The 18,318-nt window shown below is 34.9% G+C and overlaps 2 protein-coding genes across 3 annotated transcripts; one reads left to right on the top strand and one right to left on the bottom strand.

Annotated features, from left to right (window-relative positions):
- Positions 1 to 3,561: 3,561 nt before the first annotated feature.
- Positions 3,562 to 16,070, bottom strand: LOC128547314 (uncharacterized). Of its 2 annotated transcripts, XM_053519647.1 has the most exons (6): positions 15,929 to 16,070; positions 12,572 to 12,666; positions 10,171 to 10,298; positions 9,123 to 9,143; positions 6,393 to 6,473; positions 3,562 to 4,776 (listed from the first exon to the last, which is right to left on the bottom strand). In XM_053519647.1, the coding sequence occupies exons 2-6, from the start codon at positions 12,640 to 12,642 to the stop codon at positions 4,619 to 4,621; spliced, it is 459 nt and encodes a 152-aa protein (XP_053375622.1). In that variant the 5' UTR covers positions 12,643 to 12,666; positions 15,929 to 16,070; the 3' UTR covers positions 3,562 to 4,618. The 2 variants fall into 2 exon arrangements, with proteins under 2 accessions (XP_053375622.1, XP_053375621.1); XM_053519646.1 differs by lacking the exon at positions 15,929 to 16,070 and having other exon boundaries at positions 12,572 to 12,742.
- Positions 14,466 to 18,246, top strand: LOC128547536 (loricrin-like). The gene is made up of 2 exons (XM_053520512.1): positions 14,466 to 14,534; positions 17,902 to 18,246. Exons 1-2 carry the CDS (start codon positions 14,466 to 14,468, stop codon positions 18,244 to 18,246), a joined length of 414 nt encoding a protein of 137 aa, XP_053376487.1.
- The last annotated feature ends 72 nt before the right edge of the window (positions 18,247 to 18,318 follow it).

Below are 18,318 nucleotides of genomic sequence, written 5' to 3'. Positions count from 1 at the left end.
AGAGGTAGTGGAATGTGCAACACCTCTCACGCCCCCTAGCACCGGCTTAAGCGGAACTCTACTACCGATGAACATTGAGTGGACTCCATGATCCCAAAGGACCAGAAAATATAACAACACTGAACAAAACTAGTCTAAGGAAAACCTCCAAGTCAGTATCACTTAACTTCGTGTTAACACATCCAAACGAAAGCTACAAACCTAAATATGTGTTAGACATATCGTAACTGCTGTGATGTAACCACAAGGGTAATCATACCGAGGCTAAATCCTTTGGAGCGTTGGGGATGGGAGCGAGAGGCCGAGGACATGTGCCTCGTCCCCCAATCATCGAAAGCAATTTACTTGCATGTGCATATGTCGTAAATTTGATTGTTCATGTTAGAGAAAAAGTACAACACGAACTTCTGTATGACGGAAATGGGTGCATGCGCATGTGTGAGCAAAAATGTTTGCAAGAAAAAAGGCTGAATTGTTTTGAGGTCGCGGAGATATTTTGATCAGTTTAGAAGGAAAATGACAGCGGCATGAAGTTTTGGTATAACTAGTACATTAAATTTCTACTTTAATTTTACTGTGACCTGATGGATCCCATATCTGTAAGTTTCCATTCTATCACACTAGCCTTGTAACCGTGAATAAACAATGGAGAACAACTTGTATCGATGTTGACCATGTTTTCAATCGACAAAGAGTGCTGAACCTACGTTACAAGAGCAACGACCTACTTAAAAATAGTAGTTTTCAAACAGAAGATGTCAGAATTACTGTGAACTCATTAATATTCGCGGGGAACAAATTTTCGTGGACTTCGTACCAGCGAACAAGTAAAATTCCCATTCGTTTTATGTTAAAAAGTTGAAATCCACGAATTCATATCCCCACGAAATTGCTGTTTTGACCAAAACCATGAACTTTTTTCAACCCACGAAATTAAATGATTTTACAGTACTTCATCCAGCGACGTGTTTCCGTTATTCTACTGTTTTACAATTTCCTGTTTAAATTATTCAAGCACATAGTTCATGCTGTATCTCTTAGATTTATAACAAAAATGCTCACGAAAAAGACGTTGTCTTGTACTGCGTCTTATATATTTATTTTCAAAACGGTCAAGATGTTCATTAACATGACCCGAGAGAGAATAGAAATCATTACGTTAGTCATACTGTTTTCACTTTGAGCTGTCTACAGTATTTGCATAGAGATGCAAAACATAATTTAATGGCTCCGCAGTGAGTTAAATATGCTTGAAAATAAAAGTAAGATTTTTGGTCATCCTGTGACGTTTTGAAATAGTTCAGACTTATTTGAATGGAAACATGCTGCTGTAGACTAAACGGTATAAATTTCTCATCACGTATGCTCATGATGCTTATTATATGACTTCGTGTCAAAGACCATTCGGGGAAAAACGGGACAATTGTTGATAGGATGTTCCATTTTGTTTTCCCCTTTTATACCATAGAATGCATAGACTTAGTGACAGCAAAAGGTGCACGTGTGCGCGTAAGTGTTGTGCGAGTGGTTATTAGCGCATACGTGTGCTTAAGGAGGTAGGTTACCTTAATATCTGTATGCCCAACCGGAAGCTAACGTGACGATTTACGACGACGTTTACGACAAACTAAATGTGTTTGTATTATCCATTCTTCTGAAAGAAAATCATGAACCTGTCTCCGATCTGATGCTTTAGGGTTTAATAATGTAGAAATAATGAATAAATTGCCGCAGAAACACTTCAAAACATTGTTGCCATAAAATGACGTCATTGACGTCATGACGTTACGTGTCAATTACCGCGCAAAAATAATAGCTTTTATTTTGAAAGTACGTAATTCTGTGCATTTTCTTTATTTGAACTATTTTTAAGTAGCCATTATTTGCTGGAATATTTTTATGAGTCTTTCGCTCTGAATAATTATCAATATTTTGCTTCTTTTATGTAGTTATATTCAAATGTTAGGCGGAATGTAAGAAAATGGATGATGGTAACTGATGTTTTTGAGAATATAGTTGGATGAAAGGCTACTTATTACGGCCATTTTCAAATAAAAATGGGGTAGTTTGATTTGTTATACCTATTTTTCAGTTTCAGTTGATAATTTGTTACTTATATACTTAAACGAAGTTCTAAAATTGTTCAAATTTCGGTAGAAAATTGTGGTTTCTTGAATTAAAATGAAGTTACCATGGAAACGAAGCCCATGACCTATATATCTAAATGTAAAATTCAAAAGCGTTGACACTTGTCTATTTAAGGAACACGGCTTCAGCTTTCTATTTGCATTTCAACAATATCCATGAGAATAATAGCAGCATGCATAACGATTTTTCATAAAAATGTCAGACGAGGGGTACTGCTGTAAGTATTTTAAGCTGTGTAATTTGTTTAAACAAATGCAAATAACACGAAAATATTACTTACGTTAGAAATAAGATGTTTTAAAGCTACATTAACAAGAAAGATAATTTTATTTTATATCTTTTATAAGAAATTGCGATAAAAAGCAAGATATAAGCAATTTCAAACATCTCTGTTGCTATGGTTACTTTAAACTTTAAGAAAAATAGGGTACCATGTAAAGTGCTTGGTATTTTGCTTATAATATTACCCAAATATTCCATGTTGGTCATTAACAGAATGACACTGAAGCCGTCGAAAACCCTGTTTTCATACATCATTGTTTAAAAATCAGAGAAAATGCGTTACCATGGAAACACGAGCCCCGCGAAACATACATTTTAAGCTTAATTTAGAAAGCTAACGCGCATACTTGTAAAATTATTAATTATGAAGACTTCTACGGATAACAATGAAACCACATGTATATGAAAAGTGTTAAATATCCATATTTTCCTTCTTCTTTCAATATAAATAACTTTTGAGGGTCATGTACTTCAAACCTGGATAAAAAAATTACTTGGAGGGACAGAGATAAACGAAATTGAGATTGTAGCAGATAAAACATTAAATTACACGAAATACAAAAAATTGCTGTGGTTCAACTATTTTGAATTTACCCTGGTAACAAGGTAACCTACCGCCTTAACTGTGTTTCTAACGCTAATCGTTTGAATTTTCTCTTCACTGGCGTAGCTATGGATCTTATATGCTCCTTTTCTTCAAAATGGTGCTTAAATATATGCGATAAAGTACCAGGTGGAATAGGTGCTCAATGGTGTTATATCCCTACTAAGGCCTAAAAAAATTTCTTTGTTTCTGGTAACATGCTCAAAAAAATTGCGGTAGGCAGGCCGGATTTTTTTTTTTGTTTGGAATTTTTTTTTATTAGAGGAGACTTTAAGGAAATTATTTTTGTGTCAAAAATGAATACAAATAAGGGGGTTATGCCTTTAGAGCATCAGTAAGTTGATTTCTAACATCACTGGCCATGTTTAAAGCATAAAAAGTGCAGTTTTGCAACTTTTTGTTAAAAAGTTGAAAAAAGTATTCTCCAAGGCCATAAAAACATTTAGGGTCGGGCCAAAAAATTAGGGTATTAGGGTAGGTCGGGATACCGGAAACAAACAATTTTTTAAGCCTAATATTAACACAGCTAAATATCATATATGTTTATTTGTTTAGCAGTATTATACAATATAAAAAGGTAAAAATCGAAGTAAATATATCTGTATACATTATGATACATGTCATGTGACATGTGCAACGTATTTATCATTCTTGCATACTAGACAGAATTTCCCCGTGTTTTTGTCGGTGATACAAAAATTATGATGGAATGCGTAAATTCATACGCTATTATAACAAAACAGAGCTTAAACGAAAAGCATTCGTTTTGTTTTATTTTTTCTATATTAAAGAATACGGTATGCAGGAAAAAGAATATATCACTGGTAGAAGGCGCTGATGGAAATAGTTAGCTCTCGGGTAACTGTTTTGCGGTAACTCGGCAGAGCCACGTTACCATCGAAACAGTTACCTAAAGAGCCAGATATTTCCATCCGTACCTTCAACCAGTGTAAGATTCTTAAAATGTCAATGGAATCCTCCCTCTAATTTCATTCTTACATAAATGATAGTGCAATATCTTAAGCGCAGTATGAATGAACTGCAACTACTTGGCTTTTTTGGAGTATAAAGTACTTTAGATGTATGCCAACGGTTTCTACACGCATTTTACAACGACCGATGTATTTCATACACAAATGAGACTTATGCAAAATGATCTTCATTTCTTATACTATAAGAAGTTATAAAATAATCGTCAAGCTTCTGGTGGGACAGAAAACGTTCTAAAACAAGGTGGAAACATCCGCGTTCTTAGATCTTTGGTCACAATTAAGCAACGGTCAACGATCCTGCAAGATGCACCAATATCAAATATATCTTACGTGATATTCACTGTTTTTCACTAAACAAAGGTTCCCCTATAGTCTTAGTGTCCTTTGACTTCGGTAATGCCCCGCCTTTGATGTCAACGTAACTTAACACGAATGGTAAAATTAATACGATTGAGCTGGACTGTGAGTATATACGCATACGTTGACAGTTTGTACGAAAAAGCCGCGCTGTACAAATTGAAATCCATTGAAGCGTAAGTCCCCCTAGTTTGCTGAAGTATGTGAGCGATAGTTTTCTTGTTTATTCGTTCATTCATTTCCGACATCTACACTCACTGTTCGAAACATAAAGGCCACGTACCAAACAATCTTCACAACACACTGGTATATAGTTGATATTTCCTACTTTCCATGTGTCAAGTTTGAGACACTGATAGCATTGTTCACCTGTCCAACAATCGCCTTTTAATGCTGGAAAAAAAGAATGAATTTTTATTCTTCTCTTTCTTATATGCTATAATGATATGTATGCTTTAAAGGGATTAACCCACACATTTTAGGCGGAAACAAATCTCTCAAGAATCCATGAAAAGTGAGTTCTCTTAAAGTGACTAGTGGTAGCTACAAACTTATTGAAATAAGACTTTTGCAAGATATTTTTTTTTTTATAAATAACCAATAATATTGTGCAGAAGGTAGTAAACCGTTGCAACGCTTTTGAAATAATGCAGAAAATTTACCTTCTCGCATTTTACCGATATCTTCCATTCCATCCACTTTATCATTTTTCAGTGTCATATATACATTTTATGTCAAACTTGGTTGAGATGAACATGTTGAAAAATTTCACCTAAACTGCGGGCGAGTAGCTTTATATTTATTTGTTCATTGCATAAAGAGATTAAGCTAGGGTTTCAGCTTAAACTAGTCTTTAAATTACGGACATAAAAATCTTACAAAACTAGAGCTGTCACAGGAGTGAGGAATTATACCCCCACAATACGGCCTTGTCTCAAAAGTAAGCCAATGTCAAAGTCGAACCTCAAAATCAATAGGGGTCATCTGCTGGTCATGATCAACCTCCCTTTCAAGTTTCGTGATCATAGGCCCAAGCGTTCTCAAGTTATCGTCCGGAAATAGTTGAATTGTTCCGGGTCACTGTGATCTTGACCTTTGCCCTACTGACCTCAAAACCAATAGGGGTCATCTGCTGGTCATGGCCAACCTCCCTATCAACATTCGTGATCCTAAACCCAAGCGTTCTCAAGTTATCACTGTGACCTTGACCCTTGACATACTGACCTCAAAGTCGAATTTGACCCATATTTTACGATGTTAACCTGTATACCAACATTTATGATCCTAGGCCCATGCACTCTCAAGTTATCATCCGGAAACCGTTTAACTGTTCTGGGTCATCGACCTTGTTTTAAAATCTGTAAAGACTTTCATGAGTTATTGTCTGGAAACCATGAAAACCAAGGGACCGACAGACACCGACCGACACACCGACAAGCTTACTCCTATACACCCCCTCAAACTTCATTTGTGGGGGTATAACTAGTTTTCACTGTTCAAGACTTTAAGATTACATAAAGAGTGTATTTAACTATTGTTCTACTGTCGAAGACATAAAAAGAATGACTTCGAAATAAAGTATAAACATGTATACAAGTATGCAGATCTTACATTTTCCCCTTAAGGTATTTACACACTCTGGGAACCAAAAGTCAGGGCTAAACGCTGTAAATCCGGTATTTCCTGACTTGCATAGTTATAATACGTTTGAGCAACAGTTTTGGTAAACGAGATATGAGCCGCGCCATGAGAAAACCAACATAGTGGCTTTTCGACCAGGATAGATCCAAACCAGTCTGCGCATCCGCGCAGTCTGGTCAGGATCCATGCTGTTCGCTTTCAAAGCCTATTGCAATTAGAGAAACCGTTAACGGACAGCATGGATCCTGACCAGACTGCGCGGATGCGCAGGCTGGTCTGGATCCATGCTGGTCGCAAAGCCATTATGTTGGTTTTCTCATGGCGCGGCTCATATGTCTTATCGAATGCTACTTATGTTTGCAACTTACGGCAAGTAAAGATATTGGAGATGATTGTCGGAGACAACATGGAAAAGTTAAAACCATCTGGAAGGTTGAATGGTCCACACTCTGCAATGTATCAAAATAATGAGTTTAAGTTACTTACATGCATATGCAAATCGATACCACCAATATCGAACACTTAACTTCATTGTTTTGTTGGTAATACTGCGTCTTTTTAATCATTACTTTATATACATCCCCAGCTTTTATTATATTTGACTGGCATATCCTAGTAGGTTGTCCCCCTTGAAAATGATCCGATAATCAATATTGGTTAACCTAGTGTGTGTCACTTTGAGCAATAGATTATACAGGAAATTTATTTTCAATAATTAATTTCAAATTTATATTTAAGTTTGTGAATATTTTAACACATATGACAGTATACATCAATTTCTCCTCTTCAATTTCATGTGAAAATATTTATTCTAACTGAACATCTTCTTGCTTCAGATTTTGTTTTAAAAGTATCACCATCGCTTATATTGAACATAATAGTGAAAATCACTAAACTTTTCATTTTTTTTACTTTAGAGGCAAATAAACTATATTTTCCAAAACACGGCAACTTATTAACACATATGTAGGTGTTCTTAACTTTATAAACAATACTTATAGGTTATTAGCTTTGTATCGGGAAATATGCACGATTCAGCGGAAATATTGCGCGACTTTAGGAGCTGAAAAACGAGTGCATATTTGCCTATGCAAAGATAATAACCTTTTTATTACATACACATCTACACGTATAAATATTATGTAATTATCATAAATATGTTCAATAGCCTGAATACGATTGACAATACCGAACTAAATAGAAAAAAATAGTGCAACAACACACACTGAATGACGTCACGCACCCGATATGAAATTCAGGCGTCAGTGTATGGAAAACTATTGACGTTTCCGGTACTAGTGTAACTTAACGGGGAATAGAAACGAGTATGTAATAAAATGGTATATTTATAATTGTAATAGAGTAAACGCTTCTTGCTTCCATTATCAAGAAATAAAAAAACTTGCGGATTTCTTAAAGTTCTGATGTAACTTAAACCGTGTTAATCTATACATATATATGTACCAACAACTGACGTACGATTCAATGTAGTCTTTTGAAATAATAACGATCATAATTGTCTGACTAGTCAAAAAATAGAAAAAAAAAACAGAACAGAATAGAACAGAGCTTTGATTTTTCAACAAACTGTTTATCTTGAACATGCGAATCAACATAAATTACATTATTTCCAACTGAAAGCTAAATATTTTTGGAATATTGAAACATTCGACGACAGGAGAAAAACTGTCAAAGAATGATTTTCTTATGAAATAGTGTAATTTGCAAAACAAAACAACAACAACAAAAACAAACATTTATTATAGCATGCTTTCCATGAGTTTGCACGGTAGGATTATCTCTTTAGTACTACCTACATTTTTTGTCAAGGTTTTGTTCGTGGAAAGCATGCAAAATAGCCACCTTTACAGCTAAAGACTTTATTTTACACGATAAATTTGATTTCATGATTGAATTGTATAGTATGTACAAACACATACATGTCTGAATGTCATATTTGATTTATGTATATCATTGATTATACAAGTAACTTAGACACTATAAATAAGTAGACAGGGTGAATCAGAGCTATTTTTAAAAAGAATGAGTTTGGATCTCAATGATACACATACACCAATGCTGATAAGAAAACATGAGAAACTTGATTCATAATTAATAGATTCTTTCTTTCTTTGATTTCTATTGAAAACCTAGGATGAAGGCCAGTAAATAAAACATGTGTGTACGTGTTTTAGTAACATGTATGTTTTTTTAAGTTTGTTAAGTTGCTCGGGGATTTTTTTTTGCCAGTGCCTGTCAAATACAGTATTGCTTAGTTTATTAATTACTTTATTTTATCATGTTTTAAAGAGTAAACTTCTAGGCATGAAAGTTAAACAGAAGTCACGTTATATGGTCAAGAACAATGAAACAAAATGGGAATAAATGTATCTTCACACAAGTTTCGTTTTTCTCGAGGAAATCTATTTTGTGGGAAAGCTCGTTTATGAAATAATTCTCGGATTTTAATGTTTAGCGTGATTCAAGGTTTCAAAAGAAAAAAAAGGTATTTAAAAGGTTTCATTTTCTGTTAGATGACAACATGAATTTCGCAATATCATAAGCTAACATAATGTTGTTTTTTTTTGTTTTTTTTTTTTTTTTTTTTTACAGAAATGTTTTATATCTTTACAAGAATAATACTTCTATACGAATGTATAAAACAACATTTATATCAAAAACTGGCTACATGTTTTGTTGCTTTCTATGGAGTAACATGCGAACTTAATTTCCGTATACTAGTATAACCTAAAGAAAATTTTTAGATCAATGCAAAATCCATGAAAAAGAATTATTGACTTTGGTCATGAATGACAAAACTTTAGTTAATGTAAGGGAGTCAATCCAATTTGAAGGGAATTGCTTTAACACAGTCAATAATTAAGGGAGAGAATTCTTTCAAATTCTCGTTAAAAGCTGACCATGAATTGTTTATATAGGACCGCTTTGTAACGGTATAAACAATCAACTTCAAAACATAAAATATGAGGCCAAGGACTAAAGGCTGAAGAAGTTTTGAAAATTGTAAAGTAACAATTCAGTTATCCAATTGTACCTTTCAAGAGCTATACAAATGACATAATCTGTAATAAACTTACCGTTTTTCTTTTCTTTGCTGTCTGAAAAAAAACAACAACAACACAACAAGTCATTATATTCAAGGTACACAATATATATCAACACTTCTCTTGGTGTTAATGATGCTGAAGTTTATTTGTTCGTCTTGTTTTGTTGAGTTTTACGTCACACTGACACAGTTTTAGGTCATACGGCGACTTTTCGGTTTTTGGTGATGGAAAGCCCCAGTGGCCACTTCCGGCATTATTTCAGGCACCGGGCGGGCACCTGGGTAAAACCACCGACCTTCCGTAGGAAAGCTGAATGAAGTTTAAACCACTCCCAAGGGTGGTAAGTGCGGGGCAATCTATCTAAACTATTACACATGATACCTTGCATATGAAAACCAAACACACAACAAAAAATCTCATACAACTTTTATTCATATTAACTTTTATTATTTATTTTAAGATACTCAAATGCACATCTTTCACTGAAACAGCTTATTTTAGATACATACTTTAAATATAAAGATTCCTCATCAAATGAAGTTACCTTGACTAAATATATAAATTAACTACATATATACTGGTCATTTGCTGAGGTCGTTCTGCACATTCAGATCAAAATATTTTCTACAATATAGAATTTGGATAAACCCCGAATTTTCAAAACTCCAAACTACAATTCAAGCTTTTAAGACATAATTTGGAATCATTTAACGTGTCAAATATTGTAATATCATAATTTATCTTTAGAAATATAGTAACGTTGCCGTGTTGATAAATTTACTAATGGGCTGCCTTTACTTCATAAAAGGATTTTCATTTCACTCGGTCATACCGAGTCTACGGTTCTGTTTGGATAAATAACGTTGTGCTAACACTTCCGGCTTATGAAACGTGCAGAACTACCTTAAAACCACTTTTATATCGTGCTGAGCTATACATGTCTTAAGTGCGTAATACATTTATTTTAAACATATTTAAATATTACCTGTATGGATTTGGATCTTATATAGCTTTAAAACAAAAATTTAATTAATTATGGTAAACTCAACACTGTTTAATGAAACTAGAGGTAACTTACCATCATCATTTTTCGTTTGCGTGACGACAACAACAACTACAATAACGACAGCAATAATGATGACAGCAGCTACCACACCGATAATAATAAAACGAGTTCGAGACTTCTGGGGTTGATTACTCGTCTTACTGTGAAAATATTGTCAAAGTAGGTTGTAGTATTCATCAGACTTGTCAACTGAACAAATACAAGTCGAAAAAGGGGCATAACAAACAAGAGGGCCAAGATGGCCCTAGGTCGCTCACCTGAGAAACACACCATAATACACCATAACAGTGTAAACATGTTTGACCTAGTGATTTCATGGAAAAAATATTCTGACTAATTATCATTAAAATTGGAGCAAAAACAAGTATTTTCTTTGATTAGACCTAGTGACCTAGTTTTTGACCCCAGATGACCCATAGTCGAACTTGACCTAGATTTCTTCAAGGCTATCATTCTGACCAAATTTCATGAAGATCAATTGAAAAATACAGCCTCTATCGCATACACAAGGTTTTTCTTTGATTTGACCTAGTGACCTAGTTTTTGAACCCAGATGACCCATATTCGAATTTAACCTAGATTTTATTAAGGCTATCATTCTGACCGAATGTCATGAAGATCAATTGAAAAATACAGCCTCTATTGCATACACAAGATTTTTCTTTGATTTGATCTAGTGACCTATTTTTTGATCCCAGATGACCAATAATCAAACTTAACCTAGATTTTATCAAGGCAATCATTCTGACCAAATTTCATAAAGATCAATTGAAAAATACAACCTCTATCGCATACACAAGGTTTTTCTTTGATTTGACCTAGTGACCTAATTTTTGACCCAAGATGACGCATATTCAAACTTGACCTAGATTTTATCAAGACAATCATTTTGACTTAATTTCATGAAATTCAATTGAAAAATATAGCCTCTATCGCATACACAACGTTTTTCTTTGATTTGACTAATGACCTACTTTTTGACCCCAGATAACCTATATTCGAACTTGACCTAGATTTTATCAAGGCGATCTTTTTGACCAAAATTCATAAAGATTAATTGAAAAATACATCCTGTTTCGCATACACAAGGTTTTTCTTTGATTTGACCTAGTGACCTAATTTTTGACCCAAGATGACCCATATTCAAACTTGACCTAGATTTTATCAAGGCGATCTTTTTGACCAAAATTCATAAAGATTAATTGAAAAATACAGCCTGTATCGCATACACAAGGTTTTTCTTTGATTTGACCTAGTGACCTAATTTTTGACCCAAGATAACCCATATTCAAATTTGACCTAGATTTTATCAAGCAATCATTCTGACTTAATTTCATGAAATTCAATTGAAAAATATAGCCTCTATCGCATACACAACGTTTTTCTTTGATTTGACCTAATGACCTAGTTTTTGACCCCAGATAATCCATTTTCGAATTCAGCCTAGATTTCATCAAGGTAATCATTCTGACCAAAATTCATGGAGATTAATTGAAAAATACAGCCTGTATCGCATACAAAAGGTTTTTCTTTGATTTGACCTAGTGACCTAGTTTTTAACCCCAGATGACCCATTTTCAAACTCGGCCTAGATTTCATCAAGTTAATCATTTTCACCAAATTTCATGAAGATCAGTTGAAAAATACAGCCTCTATCGCATACACAAGCTAAATGTTGACGGACAGACGACAGACAGACGACAGACGCCGGACATCGAGTGATCAGAAAAACTTACCTGAGCATTGCTCAGGTGAGCTAAAAAGCAAAACAGAGTTAAGGAACCTGTGCAATGTTAGTCAGTTCATCAAAATGAGTGAATAAGTGTGTTAAGTTTCAATCAATTCCCATAAGTGGTTACTGAGATACCAGCTTACATACAAAAACTTAACAAAAATTCGGGACGCCGACGCCGACTCCGACGCATGGGTGAGTCCAATAGCTCTACCTACTCATCTATTAGTCGAGCTAAAAATTGAAGCATTTCATAAAGATAAATGTCGTTGTCGATCACTTGACCCGAATATCACGGGTTCGAATCTCACTCTCATAAAACCACAATCCAAAGAGCTTAGTCGGTAGTTTCAATGCTAGACCAATAACATGCTGGAGTTCTGATACTTGTTTAGAAAACCAGCTTAAGAAAACTTGGGACCCTGAGTTTTTTTGGAAGTGGAACCATATATACAAGCTCGAATAAACAATAGAATAGAAAACAGCCAATGATATGAGAAAAAAATTTAATGCTCATCACAGGCACATCCTCAAACTAGGTCGGATAAAACTGAAACAGTTGTTAATATATTTTACATTGGAACTCGGATTCTAAATTATGTCTAACAATTTTCAAAAGTCACTTCCAATGGTTAATATGCTAACATAAGATATTATCTACATTGGAAGAAAGTCAGATACCTTGAATCCACGTATGTCTTTTCCACGGCAGCATCATACCCGACATCGTGCTGATTTTTGCCAGAATCCATCGTATACTATATTCGTGCTGAAATCTTTCAACAAAAATTTCGCTATTATCTTTTATAATCTTAGCCTAGTTAACAGCCAAGTAAAATTGTGTACAGATGAACTCATTCGAGTGTATCAAACATAACATGTTGATAAAGCAATATAAGTAGTATTACGTGATGTTTACAAATATAACTATAAACAGATTTAAATGAAGCATAGGGAATTCAACATTTTGAAAACTTTTCATATTAAATCTAAATATTTATTTTCCCATACTAATCACAAATTAGGTCAGAGGTAGCCGTAAAGCATACGATTAATGGACATGAAATCATTTGCCGTCTGGGTTTGAAGCTCAGCCACCGCAATCAATTTTCATTTTATTTTTGCATTAAAAAAATAGATTCCTTCACTTTGTCTATTACACAGCGACAGAGAAATATCTGAAGCCGATATTGCAAATGAGAAAAGTTATTCTTGCATGCCGGACATGATTCTCCCGTGCTTTTCTGGTGCTAGAAAAACTCACGTGCTATAATTTATGAATGAATGCGTAAATTCATACGCTACTATAACAAAATAGTGCCTTCAAGAAAAACCTATCTTCTACAAATAGAAGAATAAGGCATGCAAGATAAAGAATCAATCACTGGCAGCTGTTAAAGATGGGAATATCCGGCACTCGGGTAATTGTTTAGGCGGTAACTCGACAGGAGCCTCGTTACCGCCTAAACAGTTAACCTCGTGCTGGATATTCCCATCTTTACCCGCAGCCAGTGAAAGATTCTTATAGAGTTGTAAAGACCTACCCCCTGGGTAGTTGCACATCCTTATTAATCAGGATACCGATCTACTTTGTAATAACTGGTATTTGCACATCAACATCTCCCCTGATAAAGCATGCAAATACAATTGCATGTCGGGATTAACTCCAGAAATGTATACCTTGGACAACCTCTTTGGATTAACAATGGAGGAACTATGCCTATGCAATGGGATATTCTTCAGTCAAAGCAGTTATATATAGAATCTACATCAGTACAAAGCATTATAATATGTGAATATAAGCAGAATTACGCAGACCAATGCATCTCTTTGGTTCTGCAATAACACGGTAATTCAGACTAGGTATACTGCAAGGTTCGGTTTTACATGGCCTTGTATTTACTTCATAATACTGTTGTTGTTGTTGTGGTTCTGTAAGGCTAAAAGTGCCTATTCTATGAATTTGATTTTCTGCTCTTTAAAATAAAGTTAAGACTGCCCAATAAGGGTTTCCTTTATCTTGCTAAAGAGCTGTTAATGTATTTCTGAATAGAAAAATGTATTTCTGGATAGAAATGACTCATCTGTAAGTTTTACTTCTCAAGGTTTTACGGTTGAGAAGATACCGACTGAAAGCAGACACCCGTATTTATAGCCTTTGGAGTGCCAATGGCAACGGCTTTGACCAATGAAAATCCCGGCTTAAGACTAGGTACTGTGATACGCCCAAAGCAACATTTAACAATGAGAACATTAAAAAGGTTGGACATAATTTTAGCCATGAACTGGTACCTGGATAAAGCCATGAATTGTTCACGGATACAAGCTACAGACCATATCTCAAAGGTATACTAGATCCGAATTTTGTATTTGAAATTATGAACAATTACCTAACAATTCTATTGTGCATTCAAGTTTCTACGGCAACTACCGAACGTTCGTTTTCTACAAACATACCAACATAACGCTATGTATGTCCATTGAACCTCGATGTACTCAATTTGGGAATGTCGGAAAATTTGTTTGCACAAAAACAGGACACCCGTGTCACTCTGCTTTTCAAGTTTCAAATGACATGACATTGTGTTTTATTGGTGAATCAAGAGAGCAGCAGGAGAACAAAAATGATCAGCCGATGTCTCAAGTAAGAAAAAAGCCACTCTTGGCGTGATATTGACTTTTTTTAATGGTTGCAATTCAAGTAAATCTATCAATCTATATCCAAATCTGGATACCGAAATACCATTTAGCAATTTACGCAGTTTTAATTTGTGTTTACCAATATTAGATGATGTTTACGTTTCGCGTGAGAGAAAATTGAAATATCTGCAATGTGTGGGTAGATGCATTTATCAAAAATCTGTCAAAATGTGGATGCAGATCTAGAGGTCATGCATTGAATTAATCATTGACGAAGATTTCACAAACGATAACAACAAAAAACTAATATATCCTTAATATGAGAGTTTTGCCTACGCAACGAAAGGATATTAGGATATTGAATAAACAAACAAAAAATAAATAAATAATGATATTAAAATAACAGCTTCGCACACGGTTCGAATATGCGATTTATTCACGTGTGCAGCAGTTGGGATCAGGTAAGAGTTTAGATGCAGTTACCCTAACAGACACATTGTTAGGTCCCTTTGGCGATACACAATATGCCTGCGCGGGTTTTAGCAGTTGCACAATAAAATATATCATAGAATGACATAGTGTTTCAGTGACGCAAATATTTTGAGACATAACTATCGATTTAAAGCTGTGTTCTGCACTGTATTGTATAGAGCAATTCACAGAACTCTGATTTTTGAACATTCTAAGACTGGCTTAATTTATTTTGTTATTTAACGTTGTATCGAAGTAATTAAAAGAAAAGTCTGTGAAATAGATATTAAACATTTTAAAATCTTATATAAAACTATTAATGAATACTAGTACGGGCCAGGTATCGTGCCAGAGCGATCAGTAGACACTTTCCAGGGTAAAGTTACATAGGACTCTATACGAAAAATGGTTATACTCCTCAAAATATCCGGGGCTGCTCCAGTTGCAATTTTAGACACTGTCACGATCCCTGCCAATAAGCATGAGCGGTGTGATATACTACTATGAATTTAAATGATTTTCTTTGTAATATGTAGTACAAATGTGAAAAACAAAATATATTAACGCTGGAATATAGCAACAGAACGCATCTCTTGCCAAAATGTTTTCAACATTTTCAAGGGGAAGCCCCAAAAACCCAAAAAGCCAGGAGATGGAGACCCCCTCCCTCACTTACTCCACATTCGCAGCATATGTACTTGGTTCGTAGCCATGCTGCTCATATCTGGCGTACAGTTCAAAATCACCCAGGTACGCCCCTGTCTGACATATAAATAAATGTAAAAATGATTTTTCTGTTGTTCTGTTGTTAACCTACGTTTTACTAGCGTTAATTGTAACTTCAGGCTAGAAATGAATCCAAATATTATTGTTATAATCTATATAGATATTTACAAATGTAATTATTTACAAATATAAATAACTCACATTCAAATGGTCTAATCCAATAGTACTTTTAAACTTAAGCAACGAGACGAAAATATATTTATAATATAGCAATGACCTAAATCCTCCTGTCTGCATGAGAAATAATTTTACAAAGAAACATAATTATAATTTTGGGAGAAATGTTTACCTGTTTACAAATGTAGTTATTTCATTTTCCACACCGATGAAGAGACGAAAAGCACGTATGCATATGCATGCCCAGACGTGCGAGTTTATTAAATGAGCCGCGCCACGGATAAAACCAACAAAGTGGGTTTGCGGCCAGCATGGATCCAGACCAGCCTGCGCATCCACGCGGAGTCTGGTCAGGATCCATGCTGGTCGCTGTCAAAGCCTATAGCATCTCTCATACCCTCGTGGCGATGGATTCCATCAGGAATGAGGTGTCGAGAGTGATTAATATAAGTTGTAGAACTTCCTTCACAATCGACCTAAAATAAATTCTGTATAAACTAAAGCCTATAGCAATTAGAGAAACCGTTAGCGAACAGCATGGATCCTGACGCGAACTGACTCGCCCAGGAAAAGCACAGAGATCAAAACATTTTTTTTAATTAAATTACTCTGAGAAACCTGTGTCCTTTTTGTCAAATGTTAGATCGCTGAATGTTGGACCCCATTCATATTGCGTTTGTAGACGTATGATATCATAATATAACTCAGTAATAGCGAGATTTTTCATCATTTTCTCAAACACTGAATTTATAAAGTAGGACAAAATAATTATAGGCTATTAGCTTTGCATCCTACAACGTTTCAAAGCAATTTTATGTAACGGGTTTTGAAAAATTGTCATTTTTGTGAATTTTCAAAGGTGCCAAAAATCTAACGAGAGGCCCAAGTAGGCCTAAGTCGCTCACCTGAGACCGACTTTGACCTAATTAAATCTTGCTTGTGACAAACTATCAAATTAAAAAAAGAATTAAACATATTTTTTTATTTTTTTTTTTTTAAATTTTAAATTATAAAAGACTTTAAAAAGTATTTCTAAGACTATTTCTAGCTCTAGCGGGGCCAACTGCCCCCATTTTAACAAACTTGGGAGAGGACCATACAAGTAGGCCTAAGTCGCTCCCCTGAGACCGACTTTGACATAATTAAATCTTGCTTGTGACAAAGTATCAAATTTAAAAAAGAATTAAACATATATATATTTTTTTTTAATTTTGAATTATAAAAAACTTAAGTATTTCTTAGACTATATTTACATGTAGCTCTAGCGGGGCCAAGAGGACCATACAATGATGCTACATACCAAGTTTGATGAAGATCTATCAAGCAGTTCATGATAAGTTGTTAAAAAGGTATTTCTATTTTTAGCTCAGCGGTCCCTAAAAGGGGCCAAATGCCCCCATTTGAACAAATTTCGGAGAGGACTGTTGAGCCGTATATGTCACAGATCGAATATGTTACACGTCTGTGATATATTCGACCGTAAAATTGGCATTTGTTTAATGTGACATATTCGCTTTGTCATTTTTGACAGTTTACACCTAAACGTATATATCACATACGTTGTGATATAAAAGTGCATGAAACTACAAATTATACTTCAGTTAAACTCATTCCAGGAAGGGGATAGGAAACCATCCAATCTGGACCCCCGTAGGAGCAGGCCATGCAAATTTATCAAGTTTACTCAGTGTTTTTGAAATTAATGTATTGTAATAGATAATCCCGTCATTGCATTTCGGCTGTCAGCAAATTACAGCCTAGACCTTCATGATGAAAAATGAAATGCTAGAATGGAGGTCCCAAACTGTTACACCGATAAACATGTATAATAATGTTTTATACTCGATGTACAAAACGTATACACAGGGGATTACTGATGCTTGAGTTGTCCAATGAACACATGCTGTCACATAGGAAAGAAATAGGCAGTCCATAAATAATTTTAGCAGCGTATTTTATTTTCATGGTTTGACTGTTTGAAACGGCGTGATGGTCAGTGGTATGACAAAGAAAGTTCAAAGTCAGAAATTTCAAAAGGTAGTAGTGTTTGTGATTGTGGTAGTGGTAGTAGTAGTGGTAGTAGTAGTAGAATAGGTGGGAATGGTAGTGGTGGTGGTAGACGTAGAACTGGTGGTAGTGGTGACGGTAGCAGTAGTGGTGGTAGTAGTGATGATAGCAGACGTAATAGTGGTGATCGTTGTAGAAGTGGCGATGGTAGTAGTAATGGTGGTGGTAGTAGTAGAAGTTATTGTGGTGGTGGTAGTAGTACTAGTGTTTGTGGTGTTGGTAGTGGAAGTGGTGGTGTCAGTGGTAGTATTGGTGTTGGTTGTGGTAGTGGTTAGTTTATACACGATTTATTTTAGGTAGCTCTAGCATGTAAAGCAAGTTCTACAACTTATAATTACTCTCAACAC

This window comes from Mercenaria mercenaria, chromosome 12, assembly GCF_021730395.1.
Source record: "Mercenaria mercenaria strain notata chromosome 12, MADL_Memer_1, whole genome shotgun sequence".
NCBI lineage: Eukaryota > Metazoa > Mollusca > Bivalvia > Venerida > Veneridae > Mercenaria > Mercenaria mercenaria.
The sequence above is the reverse complement of the archived record's forward strand: the minus strand, read 5'-3'. Positions and strand labels throughout refer to the sequence as shown.

What these genes read in the sequence shown, in the direction of transcription:
- LOC128547314 (XM_053519647.1), bottom strand. Translation starts at nt 12,642, where the DNA reads ATGGATTCTGGCAAAAATCAGCACGATGTCGGGTATGATGCTGCCGTG. An exon ending in AAGACATACGTGGATTCAAG is followed by an intron (nt 10,299 to 12,571) that starts GTATCTGACTTT and finishes ATATTTTCACAG; the next exon opens with TAAGACGAGTAATCAACCCC. An exon ending in GCAAACGAAAAATGATGATG is followed by an intron (nt 9,144 to 10,170) that starts GTAAGTTACCTC and finishes GTTTTTTTTCAG; the next exon opens with ACAGCAAAGAAAAGAAAAAC.
- LOC128547536 (XM_053520512.1), top strand. Translation starts at nt 14,466, where the DNA reads ATGACATTGTGTTTTATTGGTGAATCAAGAGAGCAGCAGGAGAACAAA. An exon ending in ATGATCAGCCGATGTCTCAA is followed by an intron (nt 14,535 to 17,901) that starts GTAAGAAAAAAG and finishes CGTGATGGTCAG; the next exon opens with TGGTATGACAAAGAAAGTTC.